General features: G+C 32.3%; 1 protein-coding gene across 3 annotated transcripts; it reads left to right on the top strand.

Annotated features, from left to right (window-relative positions):
- The first annotated feature begins 1,000 nt into the window (after positions 1–1,000).
- LOC111698059 (uncharacterized) lies at positions 1,001–19,350 on the top strand. 3 transcript variants are annotated; one of them, XM_023468292.1, is made up of 18 exons: positions 1,001–1,046; positions 1,672–1,714; positions 2,371–2,446; positions 5,249–5,312; positions 6,254–6,305; positions 8,372–8,444; positions 10,944–11,007; positions 11,850–11,915; positions 11,986–12,059; positions 12,416–12,467; positions 13,172–13,255; positions 14,749–14,807; positions 16,080–16,197; positions 16,607–16,641; positions 17,929–17,969; positions 18,230–18,306; positions 18,769–18,834; positions 19,257–19,350. In XM_023468292.1, the coding sequence occupies exons 1-18, from the start codon at positions 1,005–1,007 to the stop codon at positions 19,272–19,274; spliced, it is 1,104 nt and encodes a 367-aa protein (XP_023324060.1). In that variant the 5' UTR covers positions 1,001–1,004; the 3' UTR covers positions 19,275–19,350. The 3 variants fall into 3 exon arrangements, 2 of the variants coding, with proteins under 2 accessions (XP_023324060.1, XP_023324059.1); XM_023468291.1 differs by having other exon boundaries at positions 18,769–18,960; XR_002764463.1 differs by lacking the exons at positions 17,929–17,969; positions 19,257–19,350.
- Positions 19,351–20,065: the final 715 nt, after the last annotated feature.

Genomic DNA, 20,065 nt, shown 5'->3' with positions numbered 1-20,065 from the left:
CAAGAAAAAGTATATCATTATATTGATTATTCGTTAAAAAGTATATTATGATAAAACAAAAAGGAAAAAGTTTGCGGATTTTCTGAAAAAATACGTGGATTTTCAAAATTAAATGGAAATCAAATTTTGTTGGAGGCAAAGTTTTGAAATTTTGATCATCCATAAACCTTCCCTCGGGTCAAACAGACAAACATGCAAGCAAAGTTTATATAGACACAAAGGATAAATAATATTGACAAAAGTTGGTTCTATGCTGTTCTATTTTCAGAAAGTACAGATGTTTGCAAACTTTTGAGGAAAGTAGAAATACGTTGATTATATATTATATTATAAAAAATAAACACGCTAACTTTTTGAAAAAAAAAACATCTGTAGAAGAAACTGTGTTTAGTGTTTCCTAAGTATTTGTCAACAACGGACTATTGACAGAACTTCAAATCGTTAAAAGACGAGAGGTCATTGACTCTGGGTGGCCCAATTTTAAGACGTCTTTGACCTCCCAATTCCAAGTCTGAACCTTTGTGTATTACTTGCATTAAACCCTGAAAGCAATGGCGTCTGAGATTCTCTGTTCGCCTAAGTGACAATATTTTTATAAGTTTTATTTGAAAAAATTGTAAGCTTTGGTTGGCTTGTATTTACTTTATAGACAGTGCTGCAGCTCAAGAAATGACTCGTATCGTAAAATAATCAATTTAATTTCAAACAAATCATTCAGATATTACAACCTAAAGTCATCGATTATATTTCGCGCATTCGTATATAGTTAATCTTTCATAATATTTCTTATTTCTTATTTGTATACAATGTATTTGTAATCAATGATGGTAATTTTGATTATAAATAATATAACCCCCAGGGAAGATTTATACAGAGTTCAGTGGCTATTTTACAGAAATCTTTTTTCTTGCAATGCCCCCTCTATTTCTAAGTATGGTTTTGATTTTTAAAAAAAAAACTACCAGGAATATTTTCATAATTAATATTTTTTTTTAGATTCGAGAATGAAACCAAATGTATTGCGTCTCAGCAAAGTTTTATTTATGGTAAATGAATTTGTCCTTTATCCAATAAAATTTTTACATTTTAACATTTTTTAATTTTTACATTACAGACCCTTTACATTTTTACATTTTTACACCCAAATCAAATTATCAAATTATCCTCTTATGCGAAGTAGAGGAAACTATTTAAAGTGTTATTTTTACCATTGGTTTATCTGACCTAATTTATTAGATCTTAATCTATTAAAGCTCAGTGTCTCAGATTTAAGTTACACACTCCACGTTAAACTAGAGGTCTTGTTTTTTTTTGTTGGAATATAATGTTTATTTTTATGAAAATGTATTTTAGCTTTTTTGACGGAATTTGAATGAGAGGTAAAACATCCGAAAATATTCCGATACAGACAATATTAATGTTGAATATCCGAAAATATTCCGATACAGACAAGATTAATGTTGAATATCTGAACATATTCCGATACAGACAAGATTAATGTTGAATATCTGAAATTATTCCGATACAGACAAGATTAATGTTGAAAATCTGAAAATATTCCGATACAGACAAGATTAATGTTGAATATCTGAAAATATTCCGATACAAGATTAATGTTGAATATCTGAAACGTTTGACAACTGGTGAAAACTAAGACTGTAAATAATCCAGGTTCTGTTTATATGTTTAATCATCTACTCCATCCAAGAATTAGGTATATATATATTAACAATTTTTAAAAATGGAAAATCTATACAACATGTACAATGTACATAGCTCTCGACTGCAAAACATGTAAACTATGGACCGTACAGTATTATTTAGATTGGAAAATCAGTACAACATGTACAATATGCATAGTTCTCGCCTGCAAAACATGTACACTACGGAATGTACAGTTTTTTAATTGGAAAATTAGTACGTACATGTACAATGTACATAGTTCTTGTTTGAAAAAAATATACACAGTAAGCACTGTACAATATAAAAACAAAATACAACTAGTACAATGTAAGTACTAAATTGTTCTGTCTGCAAGACCCTTACACAATTAATAGTTCTGCCTACAAGACATTTACACAATAGTTCTTTCTGTCTGCAAGACATTTACACAATAATTGTGTCTGCAAGACATTTATACAATAGTTCTGTCTGATAGACAGAACACAGAACTTAAAAGAACTGTACAGACTGTACAGTTTTTTTCAAAAAGATATAAAAAAATAGATAATTTGTTTCTTTTGTGGTATAAAAACTACTTTTTTAAAAGTATATTTGTTGATTTACGACGTAATTACCTATTTTTTACGGTTAATGATTAAAATGAATATAATGAGGAAAACAGGTATCAACCTAAAAGATATTTTTTAGAATACTTAGAAACTTTCAAAATTATTCAACCTGCAGAAGCAGAATATCCGAATTCTTTCTGCAACTGCAAACCTAGGTAATTCTATTTTCGCGAGTGCACAGTGATAACCATAAAACTCTGGAATAGAAAGACGAAGTATACGCAAGTTATGAATTTAAATAGTCCATTAAGAACATGAGACACAGCAGTTGTGCAGTGTAAACAGAAACAGTTTATTTCATAAAGAACCAGATAAGTTACTATTTGCTTTCAAACACCATAAAATACACTTAAATATTGCTTTATGCTTATATGTCGTCTTCCTTTTCCACAGTTTTTTTTTTATTTTCACTGTAAAGTTTTGAATTCATGGATTGAATAATGTCTGTAAGAACCCTTTTTTTCAAAACAAAAAATGGAAAACAATTTTTATAAGTTTTGAAAAATCATTTTGGTTAATTTCTTTGGTCCACTGTGTTCCTTACGCGCAAACAAGTTTAACTTGTTCCTGGTTCTCTGCATGAGGGTGATTGGAAACAAGTTTCCATCAAATCATATCGAGGTTTTTATAAAACATACTTTGTACTGCTGGAGACGCCTTTTACATGCTTTATGTTCATATTTTCATATTTTTATTCAACTACAAAGCACGAAAAAATACAAATAACAAATCACAAAAACAGTTATTTTTTTACTTAAAAACTTTTTTTCTTTAATAATTATTTCATTAATTTTATTGTGCAGACCTTTCTACATGTATTACCTTGTTCACTATAAATTAGCATGGGTCTCCTTCCAAAACTAAGGTCTGTATATTTTAAGAACGTCTAGTTACCTATTTTACTCTTTATTTGTGTTTGAGAATCACCACACTCACAAAAATTTGCAACAAATGGGCTTCAAGGACCAAACAAGGAGGGTAGAATACCATTTTAAATTACTAGAGGATGATAGACCCATGATAAACCCCATCATGGATCAGAAAGAGGTTTCTACCAAAACATATCTCCTTGTCCTGGTGAGATATCGATGTTTGTAAGACACACCCTGTATAATGTAAATGCAAGAGTATGATATAACGGATAAAGTTTTAAGAGCAAATATTGTAGATGAAGATAGAAGAATTAAGGAAAAGGTATGGAGTATGAAGATAGAACACATAAAGAAAAACTAAAGAAGGCTTATAATATGAATTATTGGGAAAAATGGAAGGTGTAGATAGTAAAGGAAAAAGGATTAGGATTTAGAATGAAGATGGACGAAAGAGGTAAAATAGATAATGGATAAGGATTAAAATTTAGATGGCAAAGTAAAGGATGGGGATTAAAGGATTGGGATAAAGATGGAAAGATAAGATAAGATAAGATGGACAAGTCAAATATAAGTTTTTTAACTATACATTTTCCCCATTTAAGCCAAATTGTCATAGTTTATTCCAAAATATTCAGAGTGTAACTCTTGGAACCATCCATATCTCACTAGAGCTTTGAACTTCAGAATGGTGGATATCGAGATCAATGCTTGATCCTCTCTTTTTCTTAATCTCGAGATTAACCTAATCTCGTACTTGTATCCTGAAAAATATATATCAAAGTCGCGTATCAGAAGCCGGGAAATTTTAAATTTTCCGCGCCATTTAAGATTAATATCCAGAAATGGGAGGGACTCTCTAATTTTGAAAATTGGTTTTCGATTTGTCTGTACTATGTGTGGATTAAGCAAGAAATTAAAAGTTTCCACATTGGATATTAGGATTAAGCAGTCGGGATTAAAGGTATCCCTATCTAAAGTTCCCAGCTCAGGACAAGCAGATATTATTTGATAAAAACATTTTCATGATGGCGTTTATGGAAACAATGCTATCCTCCTTAAAAATTCAAATTCCATTTGGTGCAAGCTTTCGCGGTTTGCAGGTTTCTCAAAACATAAATAAAGAGTAAAATAGGTAGCTAAACGTTCTTGAATGTACATGTTTAAGTTTTTAAAGAACACTCATGAAAAATTATTTTGAACAAGGTAATATCTGTAGAAAGGTCTGCGAAAAGAAATTAATGAACATAAAAATGTTACTAAGCATGTAAAAGGCGTCTCCAGAGTTGTACAGGATGTGTCTTTAAAAACCTCATTATCACACCAGGACGGAGTGATATGATTTGATGGAAACTTGTTTCCAATCACCCTCATGCATGAAAACCAGGAACACGTTGAATTTGCTCGGCGATACCAAGTTAATTTTGAAAAGGGGTTCACATATTAGATTCTTGTGGATCCTTCTTAAGTCTAGAAACTTTAAATATTTAAAAACTGGCCTCAAAACGATGCCCGTCAGTATGCATCATGGTTGAATTCAAAAAAAAAGTTTTTTAAAAAATGGACATTTTCAATCTTTAAAAAATACAAACCAGTCTGAATTGAAAAAAAGATTTTACAAATTCTGGGGCCAGATTTAATGAATTTAATCCAGGTCTGGAGACAGTTCCAAAAAAGAATCTTGAATCGATGATTCAGGATTTTTACTTGTCCTATAAATGTAAACTCTGCGGCGTTAGTTTAGCCGCAGCGAGGTGCAGGATTACCCACAAAAAATAAGACCGTAAAGACGACCTGAAACTCTTCAAATATTTTAATTCCAGGATTCAATCTTTAATTAAAGTTGTTTCATGGCTTATTTATTTATTTGATAAAGATAGAAACAAGTTAACAGTTGCAGGGAACCACGAATATTAGAAAACAAAAAGTATAAATGTCTTAAAGTTGTCTCTAAAGGCTCATTCTTTGTGGGTAGCCCTGCAGTTTAGCGACCTAGCTCAAATTCATTAAATTGGTCTCCAAACGTTGGTTTTTAATCATCTTTGTGTTCTAAAAATCTTTTAAAAAATCATTTTACTATAATTCTAGGATTGCACGCTATATAGAGAATATTAACGAAGCCATATTACCTGAATATATTGATTTCTCTAAGGAAAACAGGACCAACATCTCAACATACAGTGATACCTATTAAACTGTGGAATTGGATGATGACCATAGATACAAGTTATGATTTAACGAACGTTAAACCTAGTCCATTTCACTTCAAAGCCAATTATTTAGATGTCGTCTTTCGTTTAAACAGTTTGAACACTATAAAGGCTGGGGGTCTGAATCTAGCATAGACGTGGGACCGGAGGCGTCGACACGCCCCCTCCTAGAAAAAGCCTTAGAGAATAGGTATAGGGTTGAAATGCATGTGCATAGCCCAAATTTTCAAGGCCAGCTCATTGAAAAAAATTAGATAACTCTTATAGTTTCCGGGTTGACAAAATGCTAAAAAAATGTTAAAATATTTTTTCCTTAAAAGCAAATATCAAAGTGTGACACATGTTTTTACGTCCATTTTTCAAGGGCTTTTCAACAAATAGTTTTTAGATCTATAGCTTTAGTCATAAAAAAGTTAATGGCTATTTTAGATTTTTTTTTAAACAACCCGAACTTTTTACCGCCCTGTACCCTACCCTATCTATAAATAAAAATGTTTACAAAAAAAATCCTTTAAATTTCTATAAATTAAAAGTAAAAAATTTTCACGGCAACAATGTCAAAATGAGAGTGCTAGGGGAAAAGCTAAAGGGGATAAGGCGCCANTCTTTCTTTATATATGGCATCAGTAAGAAAGGGGGTGGGGAAGGCTCTATTAATGAAATTATTAATTTTTCAATTAACTAGCGTTAGCAAAAGTTAAGTTTCCGCAAGACACCAATATATGAAGCGTTGTCATCAATATCTCGTCTGCATGTACTTTTAAGGATGCTTAATCCGTAAAAGATTAACAAAAGATCAAGTTAAGTAAAATTTAACCATTCAAAAGTTACAACCTCTTGTATATTGTAAACAAGTCTGTTAGTTAGTTCCTGGATTGATTAGGTGAAGAAGGGGGACTATGTTGGTAAATCTACATGTAATAATTATACATCTGGTAAGTTTTAGCTTTGCAACTAATACAATATGGCGCAAAGCTACTATTCAATAAATTTTATCATTGTACTGTTGGTTTCAATTTCAATAAAATTTAAAAATTGAAACTTTTAATCATTAAAGTTGAGTTCCGGCCGGTATTTGATCTTTTATCAATTCGTCAGAACTACATGCATGATATATAATCAAAATTCATCCATTCCAGCAATTTCTGAAATATGGACCTCATTTCAGTTTTTAATCAAAGTATATCTTAAAGTATAGTCTCTCAACTGTCCTGCTTCGCAGGACACCCTTTTAAAGTTCTTTAAACAGATATATATATAAATATATTAGCTTGGGAACCCAGCGCTGCCCAGGTTACTAAAAGTTACCTCCGCCATTTAACCGCACTTGAATTATTTTACCGTGAAACTAATTTTTCGCTTTTAAAAAGTCGACCCACTTAACCGTCTATGTCCGAACTTAATATTTTTCAAAATATTTTTTTGAAATTTTCAATTTATTTTAGAAATATTCCCTGAGGGCCAGAAATATTTTTATTTTTTTTTAATACAATGCATAGTTTTAGAGATAGTGACAGCGGTCGATATCGACGGCTTCGTCAACACGGGATTTTAAAATGGCCAAAATCGACCGCTCCGGAACAAAGCAAAGTTTGTAGATTTTACTATTAAAAGTAAATATATCTTTAGTTAAACATTGAACACAGCTTGTTTGTAGTTTGTAGTTCAAATATCTTGACACACGGAAGCCTAAAAGAGGGGGGGCAATTACCCCCCACCCCCCATTCCCCCTTTTATAACATTACTTATCCCCACTCCACCTTCATAACATTACTCAGCAATTAGCCCTGGTTAAGTGAAATCTTGGGGGGTTTCAGACCCCAAAGGGTTCTGAGCCCCATCCCCCCTGAAAAAAAGTGTTAAGTCCCCTCTGTACAAAATCCTGTATACGCCCCTGTTATCTTCTAGAACTAGTTTTCATAAAATTTATACTAAGTATTATATATACCGTTCTGAAATTATTCATTTTCTCCCGTACATTCACATAAATCATGTTTCCTTCCCATCCCGTCCCTCCCTTCCCATCCCTCCCTTCCCATCCCTCCCTTCCCATCCCATCACTGCCTTCCCATTCCTCCCTTCCCATTCCCTTCCTTCCAATCCCACCCTTCCTATTCAATCCATCTCTCCCATCCCTCCCATACCATCCCACCCATCCCTTCCCATCCCTATCTTCTTATCCCGCATTATCAATGAAAATCTAAAGAACAATGCAGTTTATATTATTCTGAAGCCGTCTATTTTGCCTTTCTGTTATGTCCCCCACATGCCCGAAGCCGTCGATAACGACCGCTCAAAAAAGCTGCCAAAATTATACTAAAACAATAATTTAAACCATTAAAATGTGAATTATATAAAAAGTAATAACTTTAGACATATTTTTATAAACAAAAATCACGAAAATGTTAACTTTGTAAAAAAGTGGAGGGGGTCTCACATTTTTGTTTAATTTTTGCGTATCCTCTCAATGCCTATCAAGATCTTCACTGAATAAAAACAAAAACAAGCAAAAATATGCTTGAACTTGGTTTCTGAGTTCTCAAATTACGCAAAACTTTAAATAAGCAAATTAATTTGTAAACCGATAAGGGGGTAATGGGTGACTAAAGTGAGCCGTCGATATCGACCGCTTCGTACATAGACGGTTAATACAAATCTTAAAACCAAGCTCCCCAATTAAAAATTGATGCATATTGGTCCTAATACATAAAGTTGTAATTTCTGTCTGGGTGTCTGACTGTTTGTTTGTCCAATCAAAACTGGAACCCATCGACCGATTTTCCTGGAATTTGGATTGGGGAACTCGAGAGACCCACAGGAATGTGCTCAGCTTGGTTTTAAGATTCTAAGTTGAGTAGGTCGACTTTAATAGCGAATATTTAGTTTCCGGGTAAAATAGTTTAAGTATGTGTAAACGGCGGGAGTAACAATTTTAGAAACTTTTTCAGCGCTTGGTTCCCAAGTTAGTATATAGATATAAATAAAAATATATTTTGATCAGCACTTGGAGCTGGGCAGAATGTGTTATCCTACTCGTTATATAATCCTCCCAGGGCTTTAACAGGAGAAATACTGTAAGTTTATTTTTTATAAAACAAGATTAAAAACTTCCTAAAAAGGAAACCCTGCATTAAACATCTGGGGTCATTTATTCTAAATCTATTAATCTTTTCGAAATTGTTTTTTTTTTGGTGAAATATTAAGATCGACATAGATGTAGTCTGCTAAAATAGACTTTACATTTTACCAGAAACCAGGAAACTATGTATAGTAGGAAGACGTCATTTAAACAATACGTTTAAGCGTAATTGATGATGTTATAGCAACAAGTTCACCAAATAAATCAGTTACTAAATGAAATGGGGCTGTTTACACTGCACAATTGCTTCGTCTCAAGTTCATTGGGCTATTCAAGGTCATAACTTGAGTTCAAAATTCGTCTTCCTATTCCAAAGTTGTCTGATTCTGACTGTAAGACAATATAATTGTCGATCCATCCCTTTAACAAACATTAAGTTAGGGATTTAAAAAGAATGCCCATTAACCCTTATCTGATCAATATATGGAAGAAATCGTCGTTTTTCAAGCTTTAAAAGAGATTTATTCCGACAATTTCCTCCATCGTCTCTGAAACAAAAATGCGCAAGATGATGGTAAGATTTTAGGGTACCGTTGGGAATCAGATATGGTACTTTATAAACAAAGTAACGTATTTAGTTCCGTTGATCAGCTATCTGACAAGGGTCAAAAATGCAATGTCGAGTTAAATATTATACCGGCAGTCGTTTATTATGTACAGTGAAACCCTTAATAACGAATACATCAGAAGAATTTATCAAATGTCGTCTTGACAATTTTTCAATGAGTTTTATACTACAGGGTGTCCCACGAAACATGACAATGGCAAGACGACTTGAAAGTCGTCTTTGATATTTGAATTTATTTTTGACATTAAGTCTTCTATCTACTTTAACATGTATGATTCTTGAAACAATTATCACATAATTCTCCTAGCCCTGGCATTTCCAAAAAGTGGTCTGCTTTTTTTGTAATTTCAATATTACCGGAGATATAAAGAGTTTGGTTCAGATTTCAATTTTGTTAAATAAAAGCAAAATTGTCGCAATCTGAACGAAATTTTTCATATCTCGGGCAATATTGAAAGCACAAAAAATGCAGACCACATTTTGGAAATGGCAGGACTAGGGGAATTTTTTGATTATTATCTCTAGAAATTTACTTCTAAAATTAGGTTGAAAAATAAGTGCAGCAAATTTTATCAAAAATCAAGACGATATTCAAGTCGTCTTCATACTGTCATGTTTTGTGGGACACCCTGTATATTACGTAAATTTTAGTTTTAGCGAAAATAAAAAAATAGTCATGAATGTGCGGAAACAGTTTTAAAGAGTTCCATGTAATCATTTAATTAAAAAACTAAATATCTGCAACATTCCATTATCAGAAAGTGAAGAATACGACATTTGATGAATTCTTTCGATGCATTCGTTATTAAGGGTTTCACTGTATTAATCTCCAAAAATGTTTAATGTTGCAATATGTCATTAATCTGGGTTTTCTGAAAAGCAGGAAATGAAAGCTGCATGGTTTTAAAGGGCTGAGCTAAACATTATATTTTTAAAAGATGTAATTAAAAGGACTGTCCGAGTATTTTCAAGTTACCTTTTATTTACAGCAGCATCCTTGAAAGCTTTATCTGATCGAATTAGGTTTGCATTTTTATTTAACCCTATCTCTGCTGGGGTACTTGAAAACCAGGATGTGCTGGGGGGGTCAATTTGCCCCCCCCCCCCTCTAAATCCCATGTTTGATGTCCAAATATTACAAATGATACATCATTGGAAAGCTCTTGTGCTCTTCTTTTAGAATCTGCAAAAAAATTGCAAATTTGCAAAAATTGAATTTTTTATTGCAAAATCCAGTTATAAAGTAAAAATGAGTGCAAAAAGAAATTTGTCCAAAAAATGAAAAATTATACATTTTTAAAAAGCCCTTGACCATGCCATTTCAAATATGCAAAAATTTTTGCAAAATTTTAAATAACCTGATTTTTAATCAAGAAAAACTAAAAATGTGCAAATTTCCTTTGACAGGTTGTTTGCAAAATATTTGCAATTTTTTTTTTGCAAAACTTGTGCAATTCGTTTCCTTATGTCAAAGGCTTTCCAAAAAGCTAAATTTATCAAAATCTGACAAGTGTAAGTGGGTCAAAACAAAGATTTAGTTTGTTACAGGAAAAAGCAGTCATTCAGGCAGTGTGCCTGAGGCAGTTAGTATTAAAGCCCGGTTTTAGGCCTAAAGGGAGGGCTTTGGGTATGTAGGAAAAGTCAGAAAATTTCAAAAGCCTCAGACCAATACTTTTTGAGTTATGTAAAAAAAACTACAGCAGGAATAGGGTTAAACTGTCAACTTATATTTGTAATTTCTTTGCCGAAGTGACATTGCTTGTGAAAAAGATGGAGAAATTCACAATAGTGAAACTGGCATTACCAACTTTACCTGAAGGATCACTTAAAATTACGCCTACAGTCCCTTTAACTTCACTAATTTAGCGAATTGGATGCCTGGGATACAAAATATATTGAGCTTATAGAGGATATAATTCCTCATGCAGAGGTAGGATATCCTTGCTCTGTACTATATCTATAGTTTTACTATTTCCCAGTTGAACTAAATATTCGTAATATATTCTAGGTATACTATAAAGTCTATTGTACTATATATTCTAGTTGTACTATACATTCTTGTGTATTTTATATATATTCTTATACATATATCCTAGTTGTACTATATATCCTAGTTGTACTGTATATTCTAGATGTACTTTATTTTTGTTGAGTTCAAAAAGGGGGGGGGGAACTGGCAGTCAATTTCCAGGACAAAAAGGAGGGTATTTATTTTCCAAGCAACAGTCCCGGTCAACTAATGTTCTCAAATTGGCGATGGTTCATAGGCTTCACACTTAACCTCGGTCTATCCCATAGACGATAATATCATAAAGACATGTATTTTAATCCTAAAAAAAATGTAATTAAGAATAATTATTCTAGGGTATGACTATAATGTCTGGAATAATTAGTTTTATTTTTTTGAAAATGAGCTTACTAGTTGAGGGTAATTTGTGATTAGCAGGCTATTGAACAGTGCTAAAGCAACGTTTTTATCTTCTGAAATAAAATGACAATTGGTTTCAAAGATTTATAAATCACGAATATTAAGGCTTTTAGCTAAGTTTGAACCGTGAGCACTGCACGTTAGGGTGTTTACTGATCTGTCGGAGGTATACAATGTTTGGTTTGGCCACCGGAGAAAATCTTGGTCAAAGAAGACCTTGCAGCCGAAGCTCAATTTTTTTGGTCAACAATTTTCTAGTTGAACTTTAAACTCTAATTAAACTATATATTCCATTGTACTATATATGCAAGGAGTACTATATATCCTAGATGTTCTATATATAGATGTACTACCCCGGATGGAGAATCCGGATTTATCACAACATTACTCGACTGGAACCTGACAGAATGGCAAGCATTTATGATAGAAACAATTATTTCAAACTTATGTATAATTATTGATTAATTGATTTAATCTCAGACGAGACAGGAACTGTGTAGATTGTATTGTACATATCATCTTATAGATCTATGTGATGTCACTAATTTACCCAGGTAACCAATTCACAGGCAATACAATTAAGTCGTGACAGGATACATGCAGCACGGCGCGGCACTCGGAACTCTTACAGAGGGATATTCACTAACTTGTATTCAACTCATTCTGAGTCCGAATTTAACGAATTTGAGCTGCGTCTCAAATGCACTAAAAACCGGTTTAAATTAAGGGCCGGCTAAAATCTTGAAACATTGAATACAATTTTTAGTGGAACCAACCATATGTGAGCCGCAGCTTAAATTTAAGTTGTGGCTCAAATTCTTTAAATTCGTCCTCTGCTCCTTTACAAAAATTTTCAACTTAGAACTATTTATTAGCTAATTATGATAGAAAATGCATTTATTATTTTCAGTGTTGGGAACCTTAATGAAAGATCTCCTGTTGGTAGACTATGGAGGTTTCAGGTATAACATGTCAATCCCTAACTTGAACAGTCTTTTAACATGATCCTGAAAGGGATTGTATTCCTAATTTCAAGGAACCCTACTGTTCCATTCTGAAAGCATCCTTTAAACCTTCCTCTGAGGAAAAATGACGAAGCTATCTTTTTGTTCTCTCTTTTTCTATTGAAGTTTTATACAGATAAACGCAGTAAAGAAACCGGGGACAGATTAAAATTCATAATTCTGAAGTCAAAACATATCTTTCCCATTTTTCGCCAATTAAAAGGCTACTGTTGTATAGTGAGCATGTAACATTTTAAATGCAAAGTCACTTAAAATTTAAAAATAAAGTTCTTTTAAAATATACAAAAACGGTTTTCACAAATCATGACATCGGAAACTCTTTAGATATTAAAGATCATTTCCTTGTGATGAGTTTTTATCAATCGAAAATAAGACTAAAAAAATCTATCCTTGGATTTAGGGTTTCCAAATTTTTGGAGAAATATTGATATGCCATTTTCAATTAATTTTAGACAAAAACTTTAGACAATTTTAAAGAAAAAAACTTTTAATCTTTTTCAGAATTCTTAATATTTTTTGAAAAAAGATTATTGAGATTTGCGGGAAATTTAAACCTAATTAAACGAATATTTTAGATAAGATTAAAAATTTTTTGTTGAAGATCTTAGATTTTTGAAGATTCATAAAAAATATGTTTCCAGCCAGCAGGAGACCCAACAGTTGATGCGTTTGCTTGCAGAGATATTGATAGTTATATGTTGGATAGGGAGGTGTTTGCAGTCAAGGTAGGAAACTATGGGAGCGGATTAATTGAATTAGAACCAAGCCGCTGAACTTCCTACTGCCGGTTCAAATTTAAACAACCCATTTAAATTTAAAGATTAAGGAAGGATTTGAAATGATGATTCAAAATTCAGTCCCAGGATTAGATTTTACATGGTTACATTCAGGTTTATGGACGTTTAAGCTTCTCCATCTTCAATTTTACATGTTCCAACAAATTTGTCCATTATTTGAGCCGTGTCTCATATTTAAGACACTACTTAAACATAGTATCAGTTCCACTTGAAATTGAATTCATTGTTTTAAGATTTAAGCCGGCGATTATTTTGGGTGTTTAGCAACGCAGGTTAACCCTTGACAGGCTGGGGGGGGGGAGGGCGTTTGGTGACCCCCTGTAGTTTTTTTGTCCTAGCACTCTCATTTTTGACACTATCAGTCACCCTAAAATTGTGTGACTTTTAATGAAAAGTAATTTAAAGGATTTTTTTGTTAAAAAAATATTTTTTTAAAATTTATATGGTAGGGTACATGGCGGAAAAAAGTCTTGTCTGTGAAAATAAAATCTAAAATAGCCCATAACTTTTTTTGTGACTAAAGCTAAAGATATAAAAAACTATATTTTTGTAAAGCCCTTGAAAAATTCACGCAGAAACATGCATCACACTTTGATATTTGTTAAAAACAAAAAAAAATATTTTTTTCAATTTTTTAGGGATTTTCTTCACCGTCCCTAGCACCCAAACTATTGAATTTATCGGTCTATTTTTTTTTCTTTGAGTTGGCCATGAAAATTTGGGCTATGAACAAGCATTTCAACCCTATACCTATTCTTTACAGCCTTTTTCTAGGGGGGGGGGGCGCCAAACGCCCCACAGGCTATCATAGATTGTAACCCCCTAGCGTGTACAGGGTTAAATTCTTTAAATTCGGTCTCTGGTAGTTGATTTTTGTGTTTCCATCCTGTCTTTTTTATATCTCATGTCCAGACATTTTCCGCAATTTGACAAAAGCAAACTTGAAAAATATCAAATTTTTTGGGGCCTTTTAACCTCAAAAAACTTTTTTGGGTTCTACGGTGTCGCGAGGAATGCTTATAACCCAACAAAGTCGATGGCAATTTCATATTCCCTACTATTTATCTCATCCTTGTTGCCTCACGTGAATAAACTTTCCAACTTTTGAACAAAATTATGACACTATTAAATCCCTGATATTTTCATCACAACCCTGTAAACAGGTTTGCAATATTAGATTGCAATCCTAGGGAGGCAATCTAATTAATTAGGAATTTTCTGCCAAGAACTTGCAGATGAATTAGATTTTATTTCTGAACTTCTTAAAACTATGTGTTACAAAACTGAATAAACTTTACGTTTTTTAAAATTAAAAATGGCTGATTTTTATGTAATTTAAATATATAAAATTTGCTTAAAAGTTAAAAAAAGTTCTTAAATGTTTAAATTAACATAAAAAATAACATATTATTTTTTTCTAGGACTGGTTGAAATCTCCACACCAATATCATATTATGAGAGATGGACCATTTCACACCATGTAATATTTTAACCATTAACATTAATTAACCGGTGTCCGAATTTAATGAATTTAAGCCGCGTCTCAAATCACCCAAAAACCGGTTTCAATTAAGCACCGGCTTAAATATTAAAAAACTGAATACAATTTAAGTACGTGGAACCAATCATATTTGAGCTACGACGGTTTGAATTTAAGCCACGGCTCAAATTCTTTAAATTCGGCCTCAGGACACATAAGACTAAGGAATACAAAGACGACTTTCAGGTTCAATTTATGATTTCAAATGTTCCAACGTAAATTTGGAAAACTTGGCAATGCCCGAATTGCAACGATACCCTTTCGAGCTTTGTCTGATCAATTTAAAATAAGATATCCATATTTTTGTCTCTAATCTGATTATTTTCATTTGTGGTTTCTCTGCAAAAGAGACTTGAGCATAAAAATTACTGGAGAAGTTATCAGGATCAAAAACTTTTCGAGTTAGAATAAGAAGGTTATCTTCCACATTTGATAGATATAGGTATCTGCAAGGGTACCGTTGTAAATCGGGCATTGCGATCTTTGCATGGAGGAGGTAACTGGAATTACGCTTGCAATTCCTTTAAGGCTCTTTTTTTTAGGGTTGGGAGTGGGATTACACCCAGAGTTTTGGAGTAAAATGTGAAAATTTATCCGACCTTTCATTAAAAGTTCATTTTAAAAGGGTACTTTAAAACCGAAAATTGCTTTGCAAATCCCTTTTTTACTGTCTTGGTTCAGATATTTGCAGGGTAGAAAATCGCAAATTTTAGTCCAATTTCCTGTGGCGATGATAAAGTTTTGATTAGCAGAACTGACGACATTTGGTTTAGCTTATACACATGAGGGAATGGAGTACATCAAAATAAGACAGTATGATCCCTGAGCCAAAAACTTAGGTCAGAGTATCGCTATGAAAACCAGTTTTGAAAACTGGGTTTTAAGAATGGGGTTTTGCAGTTTTGTGGATATCAATTTTTTTGTGATGAAATATCATTTTATTTAGTTTCTTCATGTACTACATTTTTAAATCTCTTTAATCAAAATCTACACAAATGATAAGACCCCAAAAAGGAAACTTGGGAGTTTCGTGCAACGATACTCTTTTAAATTGTGGGCTCTGGACAAATCCATTAAAATTTCTTTTTTTATAAAGTTTATGCTGAAATGATCTCGATCGGAGATGCATGGCAGGTTGTCATAGAATTCATATAGAGAAAAGTAATTCCACTCTTTACTTATCTTTTCTCTTTGACTTTGATTGATGTATAGGTTCGGTATGTTGGCCGGTATGTGGGGCGGCCGGAACTACCAGAATATGACGCTAGCTCTGGAAGTACGCAAAGCGTACATGAGAGTTCAACCTTCAGAAGCTAAGAGTTCAGATCAGGTAGAAATAGCTAATCCCTTTTTCCTTTTTTATTTTGAGTAAAACATTTACGTTGTAAGGTTTGACAAATTAAAGCAAAACAACCTTGTTCCTGGGACCCTCCATTGATAGAGTAATAATATGTCCGATTCAGAATAGTACCCGTAGCATTTCTCAGAACTAAAATAAATAAGATATTTATTTTTTTTCCTTTGTGGTTTCTTTGCAAAAGTGCCTTGCACATTTGATGGTTTAGAAACAATAGAGAAATTATTAGAATAAGACACTCTTCCAGGCAGAACACCGTCGACATTTTCTTTTACACATAATTGATCAGATGAAGGGTAGTAGGGTACCGTTGTGAATTAGGTTTGCCGCCCCTTTCAATGTTTTTTTTTCTGTTTTATTATCAATATTCTGATCATCCTAGGATGTTTTGATTAGTGAGGTCTACCCTTTATTGAGGTAACACATTTTTTCAATTAGTAAAATAAAGAAATACTTCAAAAATGTTAAGTTAAAGTTATAATATAGTAATATCAGTTATAATTTGTGAACTGAACTAGAAAGAGTATGATACTTGCTTAGGAACCGACTTTAAACGGAAATATAGTATGGCATCCAAGCCAAAACCGTAAACTAACCTAACATTCCCGTGTTTCTAACAAATTCACAATGCAAATCGCTAAATGGGTTCACAAGGTATACTTGGAAATACAAACAGACGAACTACTTATTAATTTAATATAAAAATATTATATCAAACAAGAGAAATATTAAAATCTAAAAACAGTTTATATTTTTCGCTCATTGGTACCATAGTTTGGATTCACAAATTGGCACTTTTTGCAAAAAAGATGATGTTGAACTATTTGTATTTTATGTGTATTTATTGGATTTCTCGTGAATTAATAAGTTTGTTAAAGGGAGTGACCGGCAATGTATGTTAGTTGAACTGAGAATGCAGTATTATTGAGACATTTTCTAGGATTCATTTGAGACCTATCAAACGTTTATGCGCTGCATATTTGAATATTTAAAATCCTCATTGATTGTCTATTTTGGAGGAATGATTTTGAGAATCGGTTTAATAAAAATTATTCAAAAACGACGAGGAAAAAGGTAACAAAATATCTTCAGTAAACTAATTAGATGTTTATGATCATATTTCTCATCAGAAATTTGTCAATTAAATCAATGTTAGAATTAATTGTTTCGTTTACATCATTTAATTGATTTTCTTATCTTTTATAGATTTGTTCTTGAAATTCTTCAAATGTCGTCTTTTCATTAAACATTCCAGGAAATCTACAGAAAATGGTTTTGAACATTGAGAGAGTTGAGATTTCACTTATTTTCGATGATAACAGTTAATTTTAATTTTTTTCAACCTGTTTCTGAAAAACTAATTAGTTTACTTCAGAATTTTGTGTTACATTTTTCGTTGTCGTCTTTGAATAATTTAAACAAAACCGATTCTCAAAATCATCCCTCAAAAATGGACATTCGATGAGAATCTTAAAGAATGCATTTGTGCTCTTGCTGAACGCATCTGCACTGCGATCTCAGTTCAACTACCAAACATTGCCGGTCACTCCCTTTAGCCAAATCACGTTCGTTAAATACAAAAACAATCGTTTTATCAAAATCTTTTGGCAATTTTTTTCATTCAGTAAAAAAACTAGCATTTTTTCATGTTTGAATTTACACATTGGAAATTTTTGTAAGAAAAAAATAATGTTTTTTTTTAAGGGATTTCTCGTTAATTCATGATAGCCATGGCTGTGTTTCTGGTAAGAACAGTTTACCATTAAACATGCATGCCTACACCTAATTATTCCTGTTAAACTAATGCTACAAAAAGCGCATTCTAGATCTATATACTCGTTCACATAATCCAGGCTATAATTGATTTAGAAACCATGAAAGCCAAGTAAACCCCATCAAAGGTCTAATATGAGGTCTAAATTCCAAAGCTCTCTCGATCTCTGTGTGTCATATCCAAATATCCCTTACCGGTCTACCCCCTAATAAAATCACAATGAATTTTAAGGTTTGGTCGGGGCTAATATGGCTCCTTATCCAACAAGGAGAGTCGGGTTTACATTCGTAGGCTATGGGCCATCATGGGTAAGATATAATTATCGCTAATCCTGTCAAATTTTTCCATGCTTAGAAGAAAAGAATACATTTAGTGAAAATCAGCGAAAACTTCATGCTACACTGAGGCATACAAATAGCACAAGTTGCTTATCAATTCCAATTATTAGTTGTTGGTCATCGGCAAACTTTAGAAAATTTGAATTGCATTTATATTTTGAACTGTCTATTGCTATGCATTTTATGTTCTTTAGGATTTTTGCATTGTTGTAAGTTATAAAAGCCTTACTTAGAACTAATTTCTCCAATCTTTTTTTGTCTAAACTTTTAACGCACAAATTGCGAAAGGTATTCGTATTTTCTTGCTCAGTAGAATTCACGAAAATTTTTGTTATCCAAGGATTAGCAAAAAACAAATGCACATTTAACATTCAATTTGCGCTGTTTCTTTTTAAATTCCAAACTAAACCTTCATTTCAAATAATTTTTCAGAATCATATGATGTGGGCATTAGCTAATTCTCCTTGTCCTGTGGAGTGCAGACCCCCAAACCATCAGGTATATATTCATATATTAGCTAGTTCTCCTTGTCCTGTGGAGTGCAGACCCCCAAACCATCAGGTTTATATTCATATATTAGCTAGTTCTCCTTGTCCTGTGGAGTGCAGACCCCCAAACCATCAGGTTTATATTCATATATTTAAGAAAATAAGAAAACAAGTTTACTGGAATAGAATAGAACAGTTTTACCCAGAGGCCAGACCTAAGGAGTCATCAAAATAATTTATAGAATGTCGTCTTGACAATTTTTCAATGGGTTTAATACTTTCATACCTAAATCTCAGAATTGAAAAAATAAATAATTAACCATAATATATACGAGAAAGGTTTTAAAGAGCATCAAATAATTATTTAATATATTTGCCACTCTACAAATGGAGTGTCACTTGTTAGAAAGAAAAGTTTACATTTAATTTTAGGACTGGGATTATTGTTAGCAGACATCTGGAAAAGATTAGATAGCTCAATTTTTGTTATATTTTTAATCTCATTAAACAGCTTTATTATGATGTTTCCATACAGTTACACAATTACAGATAGCATCGATGGTTAGCATGCTTTTCAAAATGTTGTTTACTTAACTCATTTTTCATTAAAAAGGAACATTTTTTTTTTGAAATTTCTTATATTATCGACAATATAGTACATCATTTTTATTCAGGAGGGGAACATTTTTTTTTTGAAATTTCTTATATTATCGACAATATAAGGATAAAGAAGATCACATTTAAGACATTTTAGACCTTTTTCAGATTTCAAACTTTTAATTTATTGTTATAACATTGAATGCTGTTTGGCTAGTTATTTATTATCACTCAAATCCNTGTTTTTTAATTCTTCGCTTATCATGTCTATCATTAGATGGTAGTATGTTTGGGCAAAGTTCCTTAATTAATGTGAGAAAACTTTTTGAAAATTAAATGATTGTTTGCCATAGCTAAATTGTATTGTCTAGTTAAAAGTTGAAATGTTCGTGCTCAAACTCAAATAGATTCTCAAGTACAATAGATGGCAACAGAGAAAGGGACCAATTATACACGACGTCACAAGTGTAACAAGGAAAACGAAATTTCCTCACATTATCTGACATGTTTTCCAAGATTAAATAAAAAAGTGAGAAAAAAAACAGAAAATAAAGAACACACACAATTGTATTTATTTTTCTGTAAAATAAGCACTTAATTCTAAAATTGTCACTATTATTAATAATTTTGTCGAACACAACTTA

The sequence above is a fragment of the Eurytemora carolleeae genome, unplaced genomic scaffold (genome assembly GCF_000591075.1).
Source record: "Eurytemora carolleeae unplaced genomic scaffold, Eaff_2.0 scaffold172, whole genome shotgun sequence".
In the NCBI taxonomy this organism is placed as follows: Eukaryota; Metazoa; Arthropoda; class Copepoda; order Calanoida; family Temoridae; genus Eurytemora; species Eurytemora carolleeae.
Note: the sequence above shows the minus strand (reverse complement) of the source record. Positions and strands in the feature narration are given on the sequence as shown.

What these genes read in the sequence shown, in the direction of transcription:
- LOC111698059 (XM_023468291.1), top strand. Translation starts at nt 1,005, where the DNA reads ATGAAACCAAATGTATTGCGTCTCAGCAAAGTTTTATTTATG. An exon ending in TCAGCAAAGTTTTATTTATG is followed by an intron (nt 1,047 to 1,671) that starts GTAAATGAATTT and finishes TAAATAATCCAG; the next exon opens with GTTCTGTTTATATGTTTAAT. An exon ending in TAGCCATGGCTGTGTTTCTG is followed by an intron (nt 17,970 to 18,229) that starts GTAAGAACAGTT and finishes ATGAATTTTAAG; the next exon opens with GTTTGGTCGGGGCTAATATG.